General features: G+C 36.4%; 1 protein-coding gene across 1 annotated transcript in view; it reads right to left on the bottom strand.

Moving 5' to 3' along the window:
* The window catches only part of PELI2 (pellino E3 ubiquitin protein ligase family member 2), a 54,957-nt gene that overhangs the window by 19,312 nt on the left and 20,071 nt on the right, over positions 1 to 15,574 (bottom strand). Inside the window, exon 2 of the mRNA XM_014072956.2 lies at positions 13,202 to 13,331. Coding sequence (XP_013928431.1) covers positions 13,202 to 13,331 — 130 coding nt within the window. The remainder of the gene's footprint in view (positions 1 to 13,201; positions 13,332 to 15,574) is intronic.

Genomic DNA, 15,574 nt, shown 5'->3' with positions numbered 1-15,574 from the left:
AAGCTCAGTGGCTATTAAGAAGAAAACAAAAAAGAATTATTCATAGCTTTAAAAGTAGTTTCGGTTATATTCTATAAATATATAGAAGGCTTTTAATATTCAAATAGTACCAAGACAGGTGCAGAAACCAGAACTTAACAAATAGGCAAAGCTAACAAACTTTTTTTTTTGTTATTATATGGACCGCTGGACCCTAGCCAACACTCAAAATATAGGTACGTACATTCCTGCTAGCTTACCTACATCCCAAACTGAATACAAAAATGCAAAAAGCCTTGCACCGCATACAAGTTATACCTCTATCCTACACTATCTGGCAAACTATATTTCTGCTTGTCAATTCCTTCTGTGATCACAGAATGGAGAAAGAATGAAGATTGCACATCTAGTAGGGATATTATCACCTCAATTACAGAAACAGTATTGTTTACTTTTTTCCTATCTCTTTCTTTGCTTTTGATCATTTATTTCTATGTATCAATTAAAAAGAAGAGCCAATATAGTGTAGTGGTTAAGGTATTAAGGCTATAAACCAGGAGGCTGTGAATAGTAGTTCTGCCTTAGGCACACAGTGAGCTGAATGACCTTAGGCCAGTTACTTTCTCTCAGTCCTGGAAAGAAGGCAATGGCAAACCACTTCTGAAATCTTGCTAGGAAAATTGCAGGGACTAATCCGGGCAGTTTCCAGGAATCATAACAGACTAAAAGACACATACAAACACCCAAAAAACCTCTACCATGATTCAAAAAAGCATTGCTGTATGTTTTAGCAATGTTGAATGTTTAGCAAAATTCAGAGCGCTAAAAAGATAGGCGTGTCACACTATCTATTTATCCAATTATGAAAACCACAATGGGAGATAATGCGTAATACAGAAAATACTGCACTGATTTGTGTTAGTTACATATTGGTCCATAATTCTCACTTCAACAAGAATATAAACTATAAGATAATTTTAGAAAATGCATTATTTTTCTCATAGGATAATATACTATGCTTTAGATTGGTCTCATTCAATTACTATAAAAATAATTGAGATAATATTCCAAAAGTGTTGTGTTAATACTCTGCATCATAAATAGTATTCTTCAAATTAGAAGTTATTAAAATGCAAATATCCCCCTAAAAAAGAGACAGCGGAAGGTTTAAATGACTATTCAAAAAGAAAAGCCACAAGTACAGTTAGGCAACTTGTTCTCTCCTTCACTATGGTTTCCCTGTAACATGTGAATGGAGGAAAACAGCTAGATGTAATTACAAGCAATGCAGAGGACAATGAAACAAAAACAAGAGTATATGTCATCCAAAAACAACAACCCAGCACCTGTTTTGATCTGTCTAGATAATAGATTTTTCAGACCAAGTTGCAACATAATAAATACTTTGCAGGTCTGCTGTCAACATTGCAGGTGCTATAGTGGAATGGACTTCTGCAGCATCCAGAATAGGGAGCTTTCTAATTGTTCCTGTGGCTGATGTGAAGCCAGAAAGCCTTCCTTAGGCAATATATGACAAATAAATAAACACTTTGCCTTAATGGAATGCTTCTAAGCTACATAGTGAATGTCCAGGAAGTGCATGGATAATTCTAAAGGTATTATTGGAGCAGGTAAAAAGATGTATAAAATAAAATATTGATTCAAATGAACAAAACTGAAAATCCTAGGAAGGCAAATATATTAACATCATATTTGTGCGAAACAACATATAGTATATAACATTATGTTTGTGCAAAATATCATACAGCATATCTAATTAGAATGTTCCCTAACTTGCCTGGAGCACCAAGATATTGCCAAGAGAAAACAGACCTCCCTAGTGGAATATGGCACATTTCAAAAGTAGCTAAACACACAAAGGATCTATCCATTAAATCAGAAAAAACCAATTTATACTGGTAAATAAGGCAAGCAGAATTTCTTGATACCTCATAAAACTATTCTGTTAGGAACGGAAGTAATTTATAAACAAAAACTGAAGGAATCTTATGTGAAGTTGACTATATTCTCATATTAATCCAAGTTACACCATAAATCCCAAATGCCGCTGCAGATTATTAATGCAGAGAAACAAATCAGTGAATAGTCATAAAAGTGAAGTGACTGATATAGACTTTCCAATAGAAGAAAAAATGATTTTTCAGGGAGTCCAATATACACAAAATAGTTTACATTAAAAACAAATGAGACATTTTGAGATCCAGAGCTAAGAAATGAATTAAGAATCAGTGTACTGTAGACAGTGAAAAGCAGTTAGTCTTACAAAGGTACATTAGTAGCCAAATTATCAGAATACAGAAAAATCTGTCGTTCTTGGATACACTGCACTGACTTTTTCCCCCTGAACAATATAAAATGGTTATTCTGTTCTCATCTGTTCCAGACAAACTCAAGATATGTTCTTGCAATTATGGAACTATGGTCTTACAATTACAGGATCAGAATTTATAAGACATATTATATTGCAGGACATGAAAGGATGACAGCTAGACTAAAATATTATTGAAACTGATTTTATCACTGACAGAAGTTGATAGAAATCAATTACTGGAGGCGGGGGTGGGTGGGAATGAAACATTGTCAGTGCAAATCAACCACATACCAATTTCCTATTACGGCAGTATAAAGAACACTTTATGGGCTTCTTGTTACTTTTTTCTTTTTTTTTATAAAAATACACGTGGTCAAAATTCATAAAGATCAGACATTACAAAATGAACAAATACTGCAAACAAACAATTCTACAACCCCATCTTTCTTCAAATAAATCAACGAGGAAGTTGCAATTGGAGAGGGCAACATTTTTAGGAAAGTCAAGCAAGAGTACATTCCAGGATTAACAAAATGTAAAAAGTACTTGCATATAGATTTATTACATATAGATTTAACATCAACAGTAACATATTGTTTGGGGTGGGGGAAGTTTCAGAAGCACTGCTGTTATCTGTTAAGAAGTAGATTACAGATTGGTATTGGAATCTTTTAAAAAATAATGTCTTTACCACCTCTAGAAAACAGCAAAGCACTCTACTTAGGATTGCCTTTAAAGGAAACTTCTAGAAACTTCTACTAATAAACAACAACAGCACCAATAATAAATTACACACTATTTCCATGGCACACCACCAAAAAAATCCCACAATACAATAATTATATATTGATTCAATAAAACTAGCTTAGAGCCCAGTAAACAAATATGTGTACTGGACATTAAAACAAACAATACATTTTAGGCAATGGCCTGGAGTAAGACAGAGTATGCATACATCTAGATTTATTTAAAGCAGGTTCTAACATGGAATTGTCAGCTAAATCAAAGTAGGGTAAAACAACTAAATCCTAGAATATCCCTATGATAATAATATGACAGTCCCTGGAGACAGCAGTATAGAAGGGAAAGCACTGGGGGGGGGGTCACAAAATACTAAGATCTGCAAATAGAAATAGAATGTAGAAGTAGAAAGACCTGTGGCAATAGAAAACAAAGATAGTGATAAGCACCATGGGTGCAACCCAAAATACCTGCAACGCCACCAATCCCTACTGCTTGATGCAGGCCTCCCAAGGCCTTCCCAACCGGAGACATCCTGTGCTCCGCTTGTTGCCCTTGGGGTCCCCAAGGCCCTTGGGTTTTGCTCCCCAAAGAAGTTAAGAAATTTTGGTGCAATTGCAAGGAATTGTGGCCATTCTGAAAATGGTGACTGTTTCCAGGAAGCAGCCACATGGTCCAAACATGTATGGACTGCCCTCCTTTCCCAATATGAGGTCCAGAAATCTTCAGAAGGTAAGAGTGATGGATGATGGAGAGGTGGGACACAGGCACATAGCTTTCAGGTACCAGTGGTGCAAAATCAAGGGGGAAGAGAGGCAGGGAGTGCTGCAGCCTTCCTGTGATCAGTTGTAAGAGCCAATGACCATGGGGGCACAGCAATTCCAAAATGAGGTCAAATAACTTTTGGGAGGGTTTGTTCAAACGGCTGCTAAATGACTGGATATTAAATGAGGATTACCTATAAAGATACCAAATATGAAGACAGAAAAAAAGAAAACTGGATTTCAGAACAAATCCAGGATTTGTTGGAAATTGCTAAAATGAGAAAAGAAGCCAGAATAAGAAAGGAAAAAAAAGACACAAAACAGTATTACATTGGCAAAAAACTGAAGATAGAAACAGACATGGGAAAACAAGGACTCTTTCAAAAGATTTCTGAATTCAGAAGGAAATTCTAACCTTGAATTGGTATAAAGCATGCCAATAGGCAGATAATAACTATTCAAAGAAGATCAAAGGAAGATGGAGGGAACATATTGAAACACTATACAGTTGTGATGTTAACATTCAAGATATTTTAGAAGAAATTCCCTACTTACAAGAATCCCTATTACTAGAAGATGAAGTTAGATCAGCACTCCATTCATTACCAACTCAGCTATAGCAACTGATGGAATGCCCATTGAAGCAGCAGAAGAATAATCAGTAAAGGTTCTAATTAAGCTATGCCAGCAAATCTGGAGAATGACACAGTGACCAACAAATCAGAAGAAATCAATCTACAATACCAAAAAAAGGAGACTAACAATGTGTAAACTATCGTACTATATCCTTAATTTCACAAGCTAGCAAAATAATACTTAAGACAATTCAACAGAGATTAGAGTCTTGCATGGGAAAAGAGATGTTCAAGCTGACTTTAGAAAAGGTTGAGGAATCAGAGACATTAATGGTGATGAACGCTGGATTTGAGAAAGCTCAGAAAGAAGTGGGAATTCCAGAATACCTCATTGATCTCTTGAGAAATGTATATACAGGGCAGGGAGTCACAGTATAACAGCCTTCCTAACTTCTGATCATAAGGAGGCTCTGTTACAGTCGTAACTCAAGGACTACCTGTACTCCAACTGCCAATGTCATTCAAAGACAGGCATTCTCTTTTCCACGTAAACTTGATTGTTTCTTCAATTTATTTCCCAGACTAAAGCACAATTGGCTGTTGGGCACAGCTATTTTTTTATTTTAAAAACAGAAATGCACAATGCCCTCAATTTACCACCACATAAAAAGAAGAAACCAGTAACAATTTTCTCTTTCAATCCCCAACATTATGGCCAGTGATTAATGAAATCTATTTTGCATTTCATTGTCTAAATTTCTGTTCATTGCCTCAACCTCTTCCATTGTTCGCAATCTGTTTCTTATGTTTGAATAAAACACAAGCTGTGATTTATTCCTAATGGTTAGAGATTATTTTTCCATCCTGATATGAGAGGTTTCCTGCTGGTCTAATAAATCTGCATTATTATCCCTCTGATTTCTCAGTCTATTAATATCTGTCTTTTTCTGGGACTGAGCAAAGATTTAACTTCTTTGTGGAGTTAGCAATAGCAATAGCACTTAGACTTATATACCGCTTCCAAGTGCTTTCCAGCCCTCTCTTGAGCGATTTACAGAGTCAGCCTATTGCCCCCAACAATCTGGGTCCTCATTTTACCCACCTAGGAAGGATGGAAGGCTGAGTCAACCTTGAGCCCTATCAGCAAATACAACATGGGCACCCCTACGGACTCCGAATCACCTTTTTTCCCTTGAATATAAATACCTACCCAGCTGTATTATGCTGCATTTTTGCAATCTCTACTGAAAATCGTGTGTCTATTTGAGTCAGAGAAAGAGACAAATCCTAAAATGATTAGAATGTTTTAATTAGTGTTTAACTTGTAAGAGTACAAATATAGTCAGTCAGAAAAAGGCTTTTGCCCTTCTGAAAGGGCCTGAAGAGCTGGTTTTGCAAACTGGTCTGGGGCCCCAATTGGGGCATGTCATTCTGGAGGGGGTTAATGGAGTAAGATAAATCCCAACCCACCCCTGTGTGTAACTTTCTCCCTTCCCTCCCATCTTTGTCAATTTTAACTCATTTCTAGTGTTACTATTTATTGTTTTCAATGTTTTCAATGTTTTATCTTGTTGTTTTTAATTGAATGTAAACTGCCTAGTCACCTCAAGGCGAACTGGGTGGCATACAAGCTTAATGAATACATAAATAAAAAGATACAATGAAAAGGAGGACTTGGGAAAAGCAGATGACGTGTTGGGAGTGCTTTTTAGTCACTTGCCATAAATATGCATTTCTGGTTCCAGAATAATTATATATTCGGAAAAGCAGCATTATGCTCTTGTCTGTCTTCCAACTTATAAAGCAGGGAGTGATGTCTATTTATATCTCACTAACATTTTGCAGGATTTGGCTGTCAGTTTACAGTCTCTTAGTGGCAATCAATTTAAATACTTATTTTAAGTAAAGTATCTCTATAAAGGAATAGTGGTACTCATGGTAGAAGAAGCTGCCTTTTAATATTCAAAATAAAGAAGAGCCAGAAACTCAGAACTGATAGGCATTTTGTCAATTTCAATTCCTACCTCCCTTTCTTCCATGAAAGCAGTTTTAGCCAATGTGGACAATATCCACATATTGTATGTGCACGTCCAACTTTTAGAATGCAATGGGCAGGCTGTGTAGAGGGCAGAGGCACAAGAAAAAGCCACTGCCAAAGCAATGATTAGTTAAGCCTGTGCTTGGGATAACAATGTGATGTGAGTAAAACTGTGATGTGATGTGAGTAAAACTCTACGAGGTTCCACCCTCATACGCCCAAAGATAAAGGGAGGGAAGGTAAAGTGAAATATTCTGTTATTGAAACTTTACAATAAAAGTAGTACTGATCTTCATGATGTTCGTATCCTAGTCTGATCTAGTCTGTAAGGTTTAATGAGTTCACTGGGTATTTTGCCTGTGCAAGTCCAACTAATTAGAGAATGCCCTGATTGAGGAAGGCTGCCTTTGAAAGTACACATTTGGAAAGAAATTGTTGTGATAATATATAATATTAATCAGATTTCATTTTAAGCATAGTTTGTTGAACAAACCAAAGTTGCAGATAAAGCAGTTATAGCTTCCTTAGCCTATTCCATATTCTTATCTCTTTTTTTCTGAATACCTAGAAGTTAGGAAGAGAAACACATAAAAATGAACTATGATAGTGGATTCATACATTCTAAAATAAATCAAGATTTATAAGTCAATAGTTTACTAGCTATGGTTTACTGCTATTTTGTCACACATCACATTCAGTCAAAAACAGATGTCACATTATAGTTTACCATTTTGTAAACACTAAAGCAATGAATCTATGAGGCCTGTTAAATTTTAAATACCTTGACATAAAGAAATTATAGTTTTGGAATTGGGTTACAAAAGCATGACCCCCTCCCCTCAAAAACCCTGAAGAAATTGAAATTGGGGGGGGGGAAATAAACCAAACAAAAGAGTTTCCAGATCTAGACTTGAAAATAATCACAAAAATCAAGAAGTGTAAGAAGGGGACATACATGAAACTAATTAGAAATAGTTAATTATCTACTTCTCCAGGCACTTTTTCAAATATATTGTCACGAAACACAAAGGAATCATGCTATTAGAGATCCTTGCTTAAGTGTCAGGAGAAAAGATGTGCCTGGAAAGTGAGACAACCAACTACAGGTGGTCCTCAACTTTTGACTACAATTGAGCCCAAAATTTCTATTTTTGGGTGACACAATTAAGTGAATTTTGTTCCATTTTATGACCTTCCTTGCCATAATTGTTACGTGAATCTCAGCAGTTGTTAAGTTAGTAGCACGGTTGTTAAAGTGAATCTGGCTTGCCCATTGACTTTACTTGTCAAAAGGTTACCAAGGTGATCCCATGATCCTGGAACACCACAAGCATCATAAATATGAACCAGTTGCCAAGCATCTGAATTTTGATTACGTGACCATGGGGATGCAGCAACAGTCATAAGTGTAAAAAATGGTCATGTCACTTTTTTCAGTGTCATTGTAACTTTGAACGATCACTAAATGAACTGTTGTAAATCGAGGACGTACCTGTACAGTGCACTTGATTATATCACATAACTTCCATGGTATACTAAACATACCCCAAACAGATCTTATTCAATAAAACAGATCAATAGGGATTTACATTTAGTTTACAGAAGAAGAAGAATTCAGTACTAAGAAACTGTCTCTAAAATATGCAAGCTTTTATTCTAACATGGATTTTATTCAAGGAAGGGAACAGTATTGTTCTGTGTTTGGAAACCATGCTACTATAGAACATGCAAAAGTACATTTAGTTCTTTTGGTTTAGGTCACAGCTCCTTAAGCCACCAGAAAAATAATATAAAGTAAAGGCTTTGCTAAAGATTTCAGAAGTATTTATGCATTTCAGAAAGAGCACTAGTTGTAACTCATTTTATCACTGTTTTCTGGGCAGACACCCAGAAGACATATCTTACACAGTAATTTTAAAAGCATAAAAACTCCTTCAGATTTTCCCATTATATTTATTAAACTATGATTAGAAACTGTACCAGGTAACTACATTATAAATCCAAGTTACATTTAAAGAAAAAAAGATACAGAACATACAAAACAGTATTACTACAATGTAAATAAAGAGACAGATACTGCATATACAAATATACAGTATCATATATGTAAAATATACTATATGCTGGTCTGTTGTTATTGAGATAAACCATAAAATCCATCCAAATTTGACAAAACTATTGTACTGCTTCTGATGTCTCACTACGTATTTTAACTTTATCTGTGATTTTTTTTTCCTAATGTGGTAATTGAAGAGACCTTGTTATTTCAAATCTTAAATGTTATCAAGTTTTCTAATGTTGTGCAACTATTGTTTTGACTGCTAAAATTACACAGATAAGTTCTTTATTTACAAGATGAAATCTTAGGCTTAAAATAAATGCAATAAGCCAACTTGGGGACATCAATTTTTGGTTTAGTAATGTTACTAATTCTCAAAAAATTTTACACCAAAAGGGTGTATCTTTATCACATGACCACTACAAGTGAAAAAAGGGATTTTTTTTTTAGAATCTCTCCTACATTGGGAAGGGGTGTGTATGTGTGTATGAGAGAGAGAAAAGATATATGTCTCCCAATTTTATCAGTAAATCTGATTGTTGGATATAGTGCTGTTACTAGCACTTCTATAACTAGATTGAATAATAGAGGTGATAAGACAGGGGTTCAAACTCAAGGCCTGCCACCGAATCCAGCCCACAGGCTGCTTAGATCTGGCCCACTGTTGGCCTAGAAATATCAAAGGACCGGCCCGTGGTGCCTCTGCTGGCCAAAACCTGCTGCGGGTGACAAGGTTGATCTGCTGACTTGGCCAAAACCATCTTGGAGTTTCAGTGTTGCCACTTTAGAGCAAGGGATATGGCTTCGGCCAGGTCAGCTTCAGGGTTAGCAGCAGGATGCCGTGGAGGCCAAAATGGCCACATATAGGGCTTCGTGAGCTCATTTTCAGCCAGCTGAGTGCTACAGGAGGCCATGGAGGCCAAAAATGGGTTGCTCGGGGGGAGGGGGCCTGCGGCCTGTTTTGGCTGGTAGAGTGCTGCAGGAGGCAGCACCTTCTTCACATTCTCTTTAGCAGCATCTGCCAATCAGAACTAGATAACCTCCATGATTGGGTTATTCCCCCACACCCCATAGTTCCACCCAAATATTAACCAGGCTTAACTCTGCACAGCTTCTAAATCCAGATAAGGAGAACCAGATGCTAAGCTTTGAACTACTGAGTTAAGTATTATATCTAAACCTTGAGACTCTGCCTCCTGAAGCTGATGTATTTTTTCACATTTGATTCATTTAACATTTGTTCTTTTTCCTCCTCCAAGACAGTGTCTAAATCATTTGGCAGCAGCATACAGTTGTGTCAAAACTGACTAGGGCCCAATACATCAAGGTGTCTATATCATCTTTCAAATCATTTTCTAAATAGAAGTTCATTAGAAGATACATCAATATCCGTGGCCCATTTTGACTGGCATAGTGCTACAGGTAGCAGTACCTTTATCACCTTCTCTTTAGCAGCATCTGCCAACTAGAACTAGGTACCCTCCAAGATCTGGATGGCTGTTGGACCCAAAAATATCTGGCTTTTCACCCAGGTCTTTGATGAGAGAGAGCCCCCTTGTATCACTGTTTGTCATCTTTTATCTTAATCTTTTACCTGTGATTGATTTAATTGTAATTTTGTTGTTGTTGTGAGACACCCAGGGTGATTAAGAATTGGGTGGTATATAAATTTTGTAAATTATTACTAATATTAAGTCCTCCTCGAGGACTATGTCACAGGTAGTAACAAAGATTGATAGACTGTTGGACAGACAGGTTTCAGGGACATCTGGAGAAATTGTCAGTTCATTTATGCTCTGCTCCTATACAAAAGAGTCAAGCCCCATAGCAGCTGGGGACTCTACATGTCTTTAATCTCTACATTATGCATTTGAGACTATTTGTGCCAGAAAGTAAATCTTCCATTGTCTGGAATAGCTTTTTTGAATGCAAAGGGGGAAAATGCATCTTGAGCCTGTGTCATACGCCCACCATGGTCACGCCCTCTCCAGCCACACCTATCTCCAGCCCACCGAGGTCAAACAGAACCCTGATGTGGCCCTCAATGAAATCGAGTTTGAGACCCCTGTGATAAGAGACAACCCTGCTTGGTACTTTTTAAAATCACAATATAATCTGAATCAAAGCTGTTAAGTCTTATCTGCACTTTAGTTGTTCTATATATATATATATATATATATATATAGAACAACTAATATATAATATTATATATATATATATATATATATATATATATATATATATATATATATATATAATATTTTATTTATATATATATATATATATATATATATATATATATATATATATATATATATATATATATATATATATATATATATATATATATATATATATATATATATATATATATATATATATATATATATATATATATATGTTCAATCATCTTACGACAACCAGCCCCAAATCTAGATTTATTTAATATTTGGTTTTAAAAATGCTATTTCCAGAGAATCAAAGACTTTAAACTTTAAATATATCAAAAAGATACATTACTAATGAAGCTTAATTAGTTTTACTAATTTCTATAGTAGTCAATAGTTTTCTGATTGGATAGTTGTATTTTAAATTGGAATAAAATATTAATTAAATATAAATTTACATTCATATGTTAAATATATGAATGATGTCACTTATAATTAGTGGTTAGCTAACAATTTTGTGTATGGTTTATAATCCACATTGAGTTGTGAATTGGGCCTATAAAATGACAATTTCTGTAAATTTGTAGTCATTTTAATGATCAAAATAATCTTAGATTATTTTCAAGACTCTGGAAAAGAGTCCTCTTGGTGCAAACTATTATATAAAAATAAAAATATTAACATATCTTTAAATTCTTTATAAAATTCCCCTGACCGTCAATCACGGCCAGGAGGTTTTACATTTTGAATAGAACTAAAGACTTCAGAGATTTCTGAAACAGAGAAAGGAGATTCCAAAAATTGTACATCTTCTGGAATTAATTCTGGGAATGTTGTATTTACTTGACAGAAAATAATTTGCAGGAGATTTCATCTGTCTGCAAATAATCTCTCTCCTTTTATTTTCCATCTGTTTGTATATTATACTCACTGATACGGTTCTATTATATGTTTTGCTATATTGTTAACTTCTGAATAAAGTGTTTTTTGCAGTCATGTTTTTTAAATTATGCTTATCTCATGTTCCCTTACTATTGCCTTGACAACATCCCGTCTCACCCTTACTAATGTTCCATTTATATTATTTTCTTGAAAAAAGTTTCTCAAAATTTGAGTTAGTTGTTGCTTTGCTAATGCATTGCATGCCATTATAAGATTAAAACATGATTTCTAAGTAAATGAATAATCTTTTCTAATTTGTGCATAATACCGTATATACTCGAGTATAGGCCGACCCGAATATAAGCCGAGGCACCTAATTTTACCACAAAAAACTGGAAAAGTTATTGACTCGAGTATAAGCCTAGGGTGGGAAATGCAGCAGCTACCGGTAAATTTCAAAAATAAAAATAATGTTTTTGAATATTTATCTCAAAGAAAAACAGTAAACTAGCGGTGTATTCAATGAAATACTTCACTCACCTCATGATGCTGATGTCCCACTGTGATGATGATGTCCCGTGCAGCCGCGGGAGTGATGTCCCGCCTCCTATGACACACGGCACAGTGATTCCTATCATTGGATCACTGTACCAGAGGAGGTGGGACATCGCTATGTGGCTGCTTGCCATAACAAGGAGGAGGTGGGACATCGTTGCAGAGCGGCAGGAGGGGGAGGAAGGGGAATCGTAAGACAGCCCTGCATTACATTAGAATGTGAGGAGGGGGGATGGTGCGGTGCGCGCTGCGCGGCAAACTGACACAGAGGGAGGGGAAACTCACAGGGGCACTGGGCCATTCACGAGTGTCACCCAGCGGCATGGCCCCGCCCCTTTCTCTCCTCCATTTCGGGCAAATTTTTCACTGACTCGAGTATAAGCCGAGGCGGCTTTTTTCAGCCCAAAAAGTGGGCTGAAAAACTAGGCTTATACTTGAGTATATACAGTAATCATTGGAGCGTGATCTGAAGCAGTTCAACATATTGCAAAAAAATTGGAAAGATCTAAATATTTATATAGTTTATCCTAGAGTGGGATTCATGTCTACCTGAATAAAATGTATTTGCTTTTATTGCAGGATTCATAATTGTCCATGCATCTATGAATCCATGGATTAAATTTTGAAATGCATTTCAGTCTGAGGTTTTAAAGTTTCAACATGGTGGGGTTTTTTTTGTCATTTTGTAAAATATATTCCAGAGTTGTTCTAAGACTCAAGATGCCCTAAACCCACTCTAAATGGTTATTGGGGGGGGGGGAGTGTTTGGAAATACTACTTCTTTCAGTATGGACAACATCTGGAAAATTGGAATAGGACTGTATATTTCCAATAATATCAAATAGCTAACGTGAATTAGAAATAGAATATCAGAGCTTAAAGAACATTCAAGCTCAGAAATTGTAGATTTGAAACTTTTTGTCAACATCTATTTATTAGCCCAGATGAAGGAATTCTTAACGCAAACATCATTGTACTCAAAGACCCAATAAAGTATGCTCAATGCAAAAAATACCTTCTAGCACCAGAAAGGGATAACACACATTCAATCATTGCTGCTCGGCAAAACTTAGCATGAGGCCCAAGCTCTGAGAATTAGTGACAATACCTTAGATGCTTGAGGTGTTGAAATCACATGAACAGTGCTAGGTTTGACGCCATTTGCTTTAGGTCTTTTATAAAGGGCAAATCTGCTTTTCCTACGACCCCGGTCACCATTAGGGAGGCAGCCATTGTACCTATGAAAAAGATATGTGTTTGTTATTTCCATTTGCTGAGCATTTTAGTGAAATAAAAACTTAAAGTCTTTGTAGACATATATACAGGGGCAGCAACTTTCAGCTATCTCTGATAATAAAAGACCACCAGATTGTTCAACCAGCCAAATCTACAACACCATTACCTAAAAGTTAACAAATGAAACAATTTCAGATAAAGTATCTGACCATAAGTTGCATTCTTCAGTTTCTAATGTCTCCCAAACTCCCTGTAAGCATTCAACTTTATTTTAAAATGTTTATATAGCTGCTTATATTGTGAACCATAACCCTGAACACTTGACAAAACAATAAAAAATATCAACTCCCAACAATTACAGTAACAATTCCTGGCACCCTAAGACAATACTTTCTCAAACATCAGCATTCTACCTTCTGCGCACCAATCTCACTCCTTTTGAACACTTGTAGATAAAGCCAGCTATTGAATGCCTTCCAGAAGACCAGGGGAATAGAGCTCTGCGGGATTTCCAGGAGGAAGGATACTCTAGTGGGCAGTGAGAGATATGGAGAAGGCACATTGCCAAATGGCAACATTTGGAAGGGACTTGGAGTATGCCTATCATATCTAACCTGGAATGGGATACCCTCAGGGAGACATGGTCCTGCAAGTCATTGAGGGCTTTAAAAGTTATAATCATTTAGGGCTTTAAAGTTAATAGTTCTCCTTGAATTGCACTGGGGGGGGGATAGAAGTCACATTGCTTCCATTTGAACAATGGGTGCCTGACCAATAGATGATTAAAGAACTGGAGACTAAAACATATGAAGAACCATTGCAGAAACAGAGAATGGCTAGTTTAGAGAAAAGAAGGCTAAGGGTGACACGATAGCAATATTCCAGTATTTCAGCAGCTGTCAGAAAGAAGAGGGGATCAACTTATTTTCCAAAGCACCAGAAGGCAAGACAAGAAACAATGTATGGAAACAAACCAAAGAGAGACGCAACCTGGAATTAAGGAAAAACTTCCTAACAGCAAGGACAATTAACCAGTGGAACAGCTTACCTTCAGAGGTTGTGGATGCTTCATAACTAGAGGTTTTTATGAAGACTAGATAGCCATTTCTCTCACATTGTATAGGGCAGTGATGGCTAACCTTTTCCAGAGTGAGAGCTCAATGCGCGAGTACCTGCACCCAAACCCCCAAAATGCAATGCGTACATGGCCCCACACATGCTTCCTGTGCATGCGCAGCAGAGACCTGATGACCAGTTGGATGGCAGGAGGCACACGCGCATGAGCAGTGAAGCTGAACTAGGGGATGGTTCGCTTTCCCAGAGAGAGGGCGCTGTGTGCCACCTGTGGCACACATGCCATATGTTCGCCATCATGGGTATAGGGTCTCCTGCTTGAGCAGAGGGTTGGACTAGAAGACTTCCAAGATTCCTTCCAACTCTATTCTGATTGATTGACCATTCTTGCAGCAGCAATGTAATATAAGTAAACTGTGTACTGCCCAGAGGTGTAGGCACTGCAATATTTAGAACCAGATGCAATTTCCAGATAGTCTTTAAGGACTGCCTCATATGGATATATTATAATAATCCAATGAGGAAATAACCAAGGCATGAGTAAACATAAGCTGTAAATTTTGTGAGAACTGTGAGTTCACATACTGTAAACTTCAGTTAAAGAGTTGCATAAGAACAAAAAAGTAAAATTATCTACCACAATTGTATGTGCATGTTTCAATCATTTGTGACAGATATGCAATGCCTGTGGCCTACAGATATTCTGAACTCAGCACTACAAAATGCTTCCTTCTTGGTGATGATCAATGAGCGTTTATTAATTATTATTGAAGGATTTCAGATATGGGTGTCTAGACACTATGTTTTGGTGCCTGGTGTTTTGATTGATATTTTTAGAGATCCTGGCTCAGAACTTCTATTTAATTTGCATTCTGTGTACTGAAAGTCAGTCTGGCTGGCATAGACTTAAAGGTCTACTAGGAACAGAAGAGATTTGAATGGTTTAGATATACTTGTGCCTTCATAAATAATTAAAATTAGGAGAGTAGATTATATTCTTCAACTGATTGGATTTTAGGGAAATCCTCTGAGAAATAATTGAACTGTATACGGCATATCCTTGCCAGTACATGTGATTCTTTGAAAAAGCCAACATAAAGCTCTACCAAGAAAATAATCCATGATGAAATTCTATCATCTATGTATCATCTCTGTTGTTGGTAACAAAGCA

This window comes from Thamnophis sirtalis, unplaced genomic scaffold (genome assembly GCF_051295495.1).
Source record: "Thamnophis sirtalis isolate CommonGarterSnake01/CBP01778 unplaced genomic scaffold, rThaSir2_p1.2 scaffold_1, whole genome shotgun sequence".
Classification (NCBI taxonomy): domain Eukaryota; kingdom Metazoa; phylum Chordata; class Lepidosauria; order Squamata; family Natricidae; genus Thamnophis; species Thamnophis sirtalis.
The sequence above is the reverse complement of the archived record's forward strand: the minus strand, read 5'-3'. Positions and strand labels throughout refer to the sequence as shown.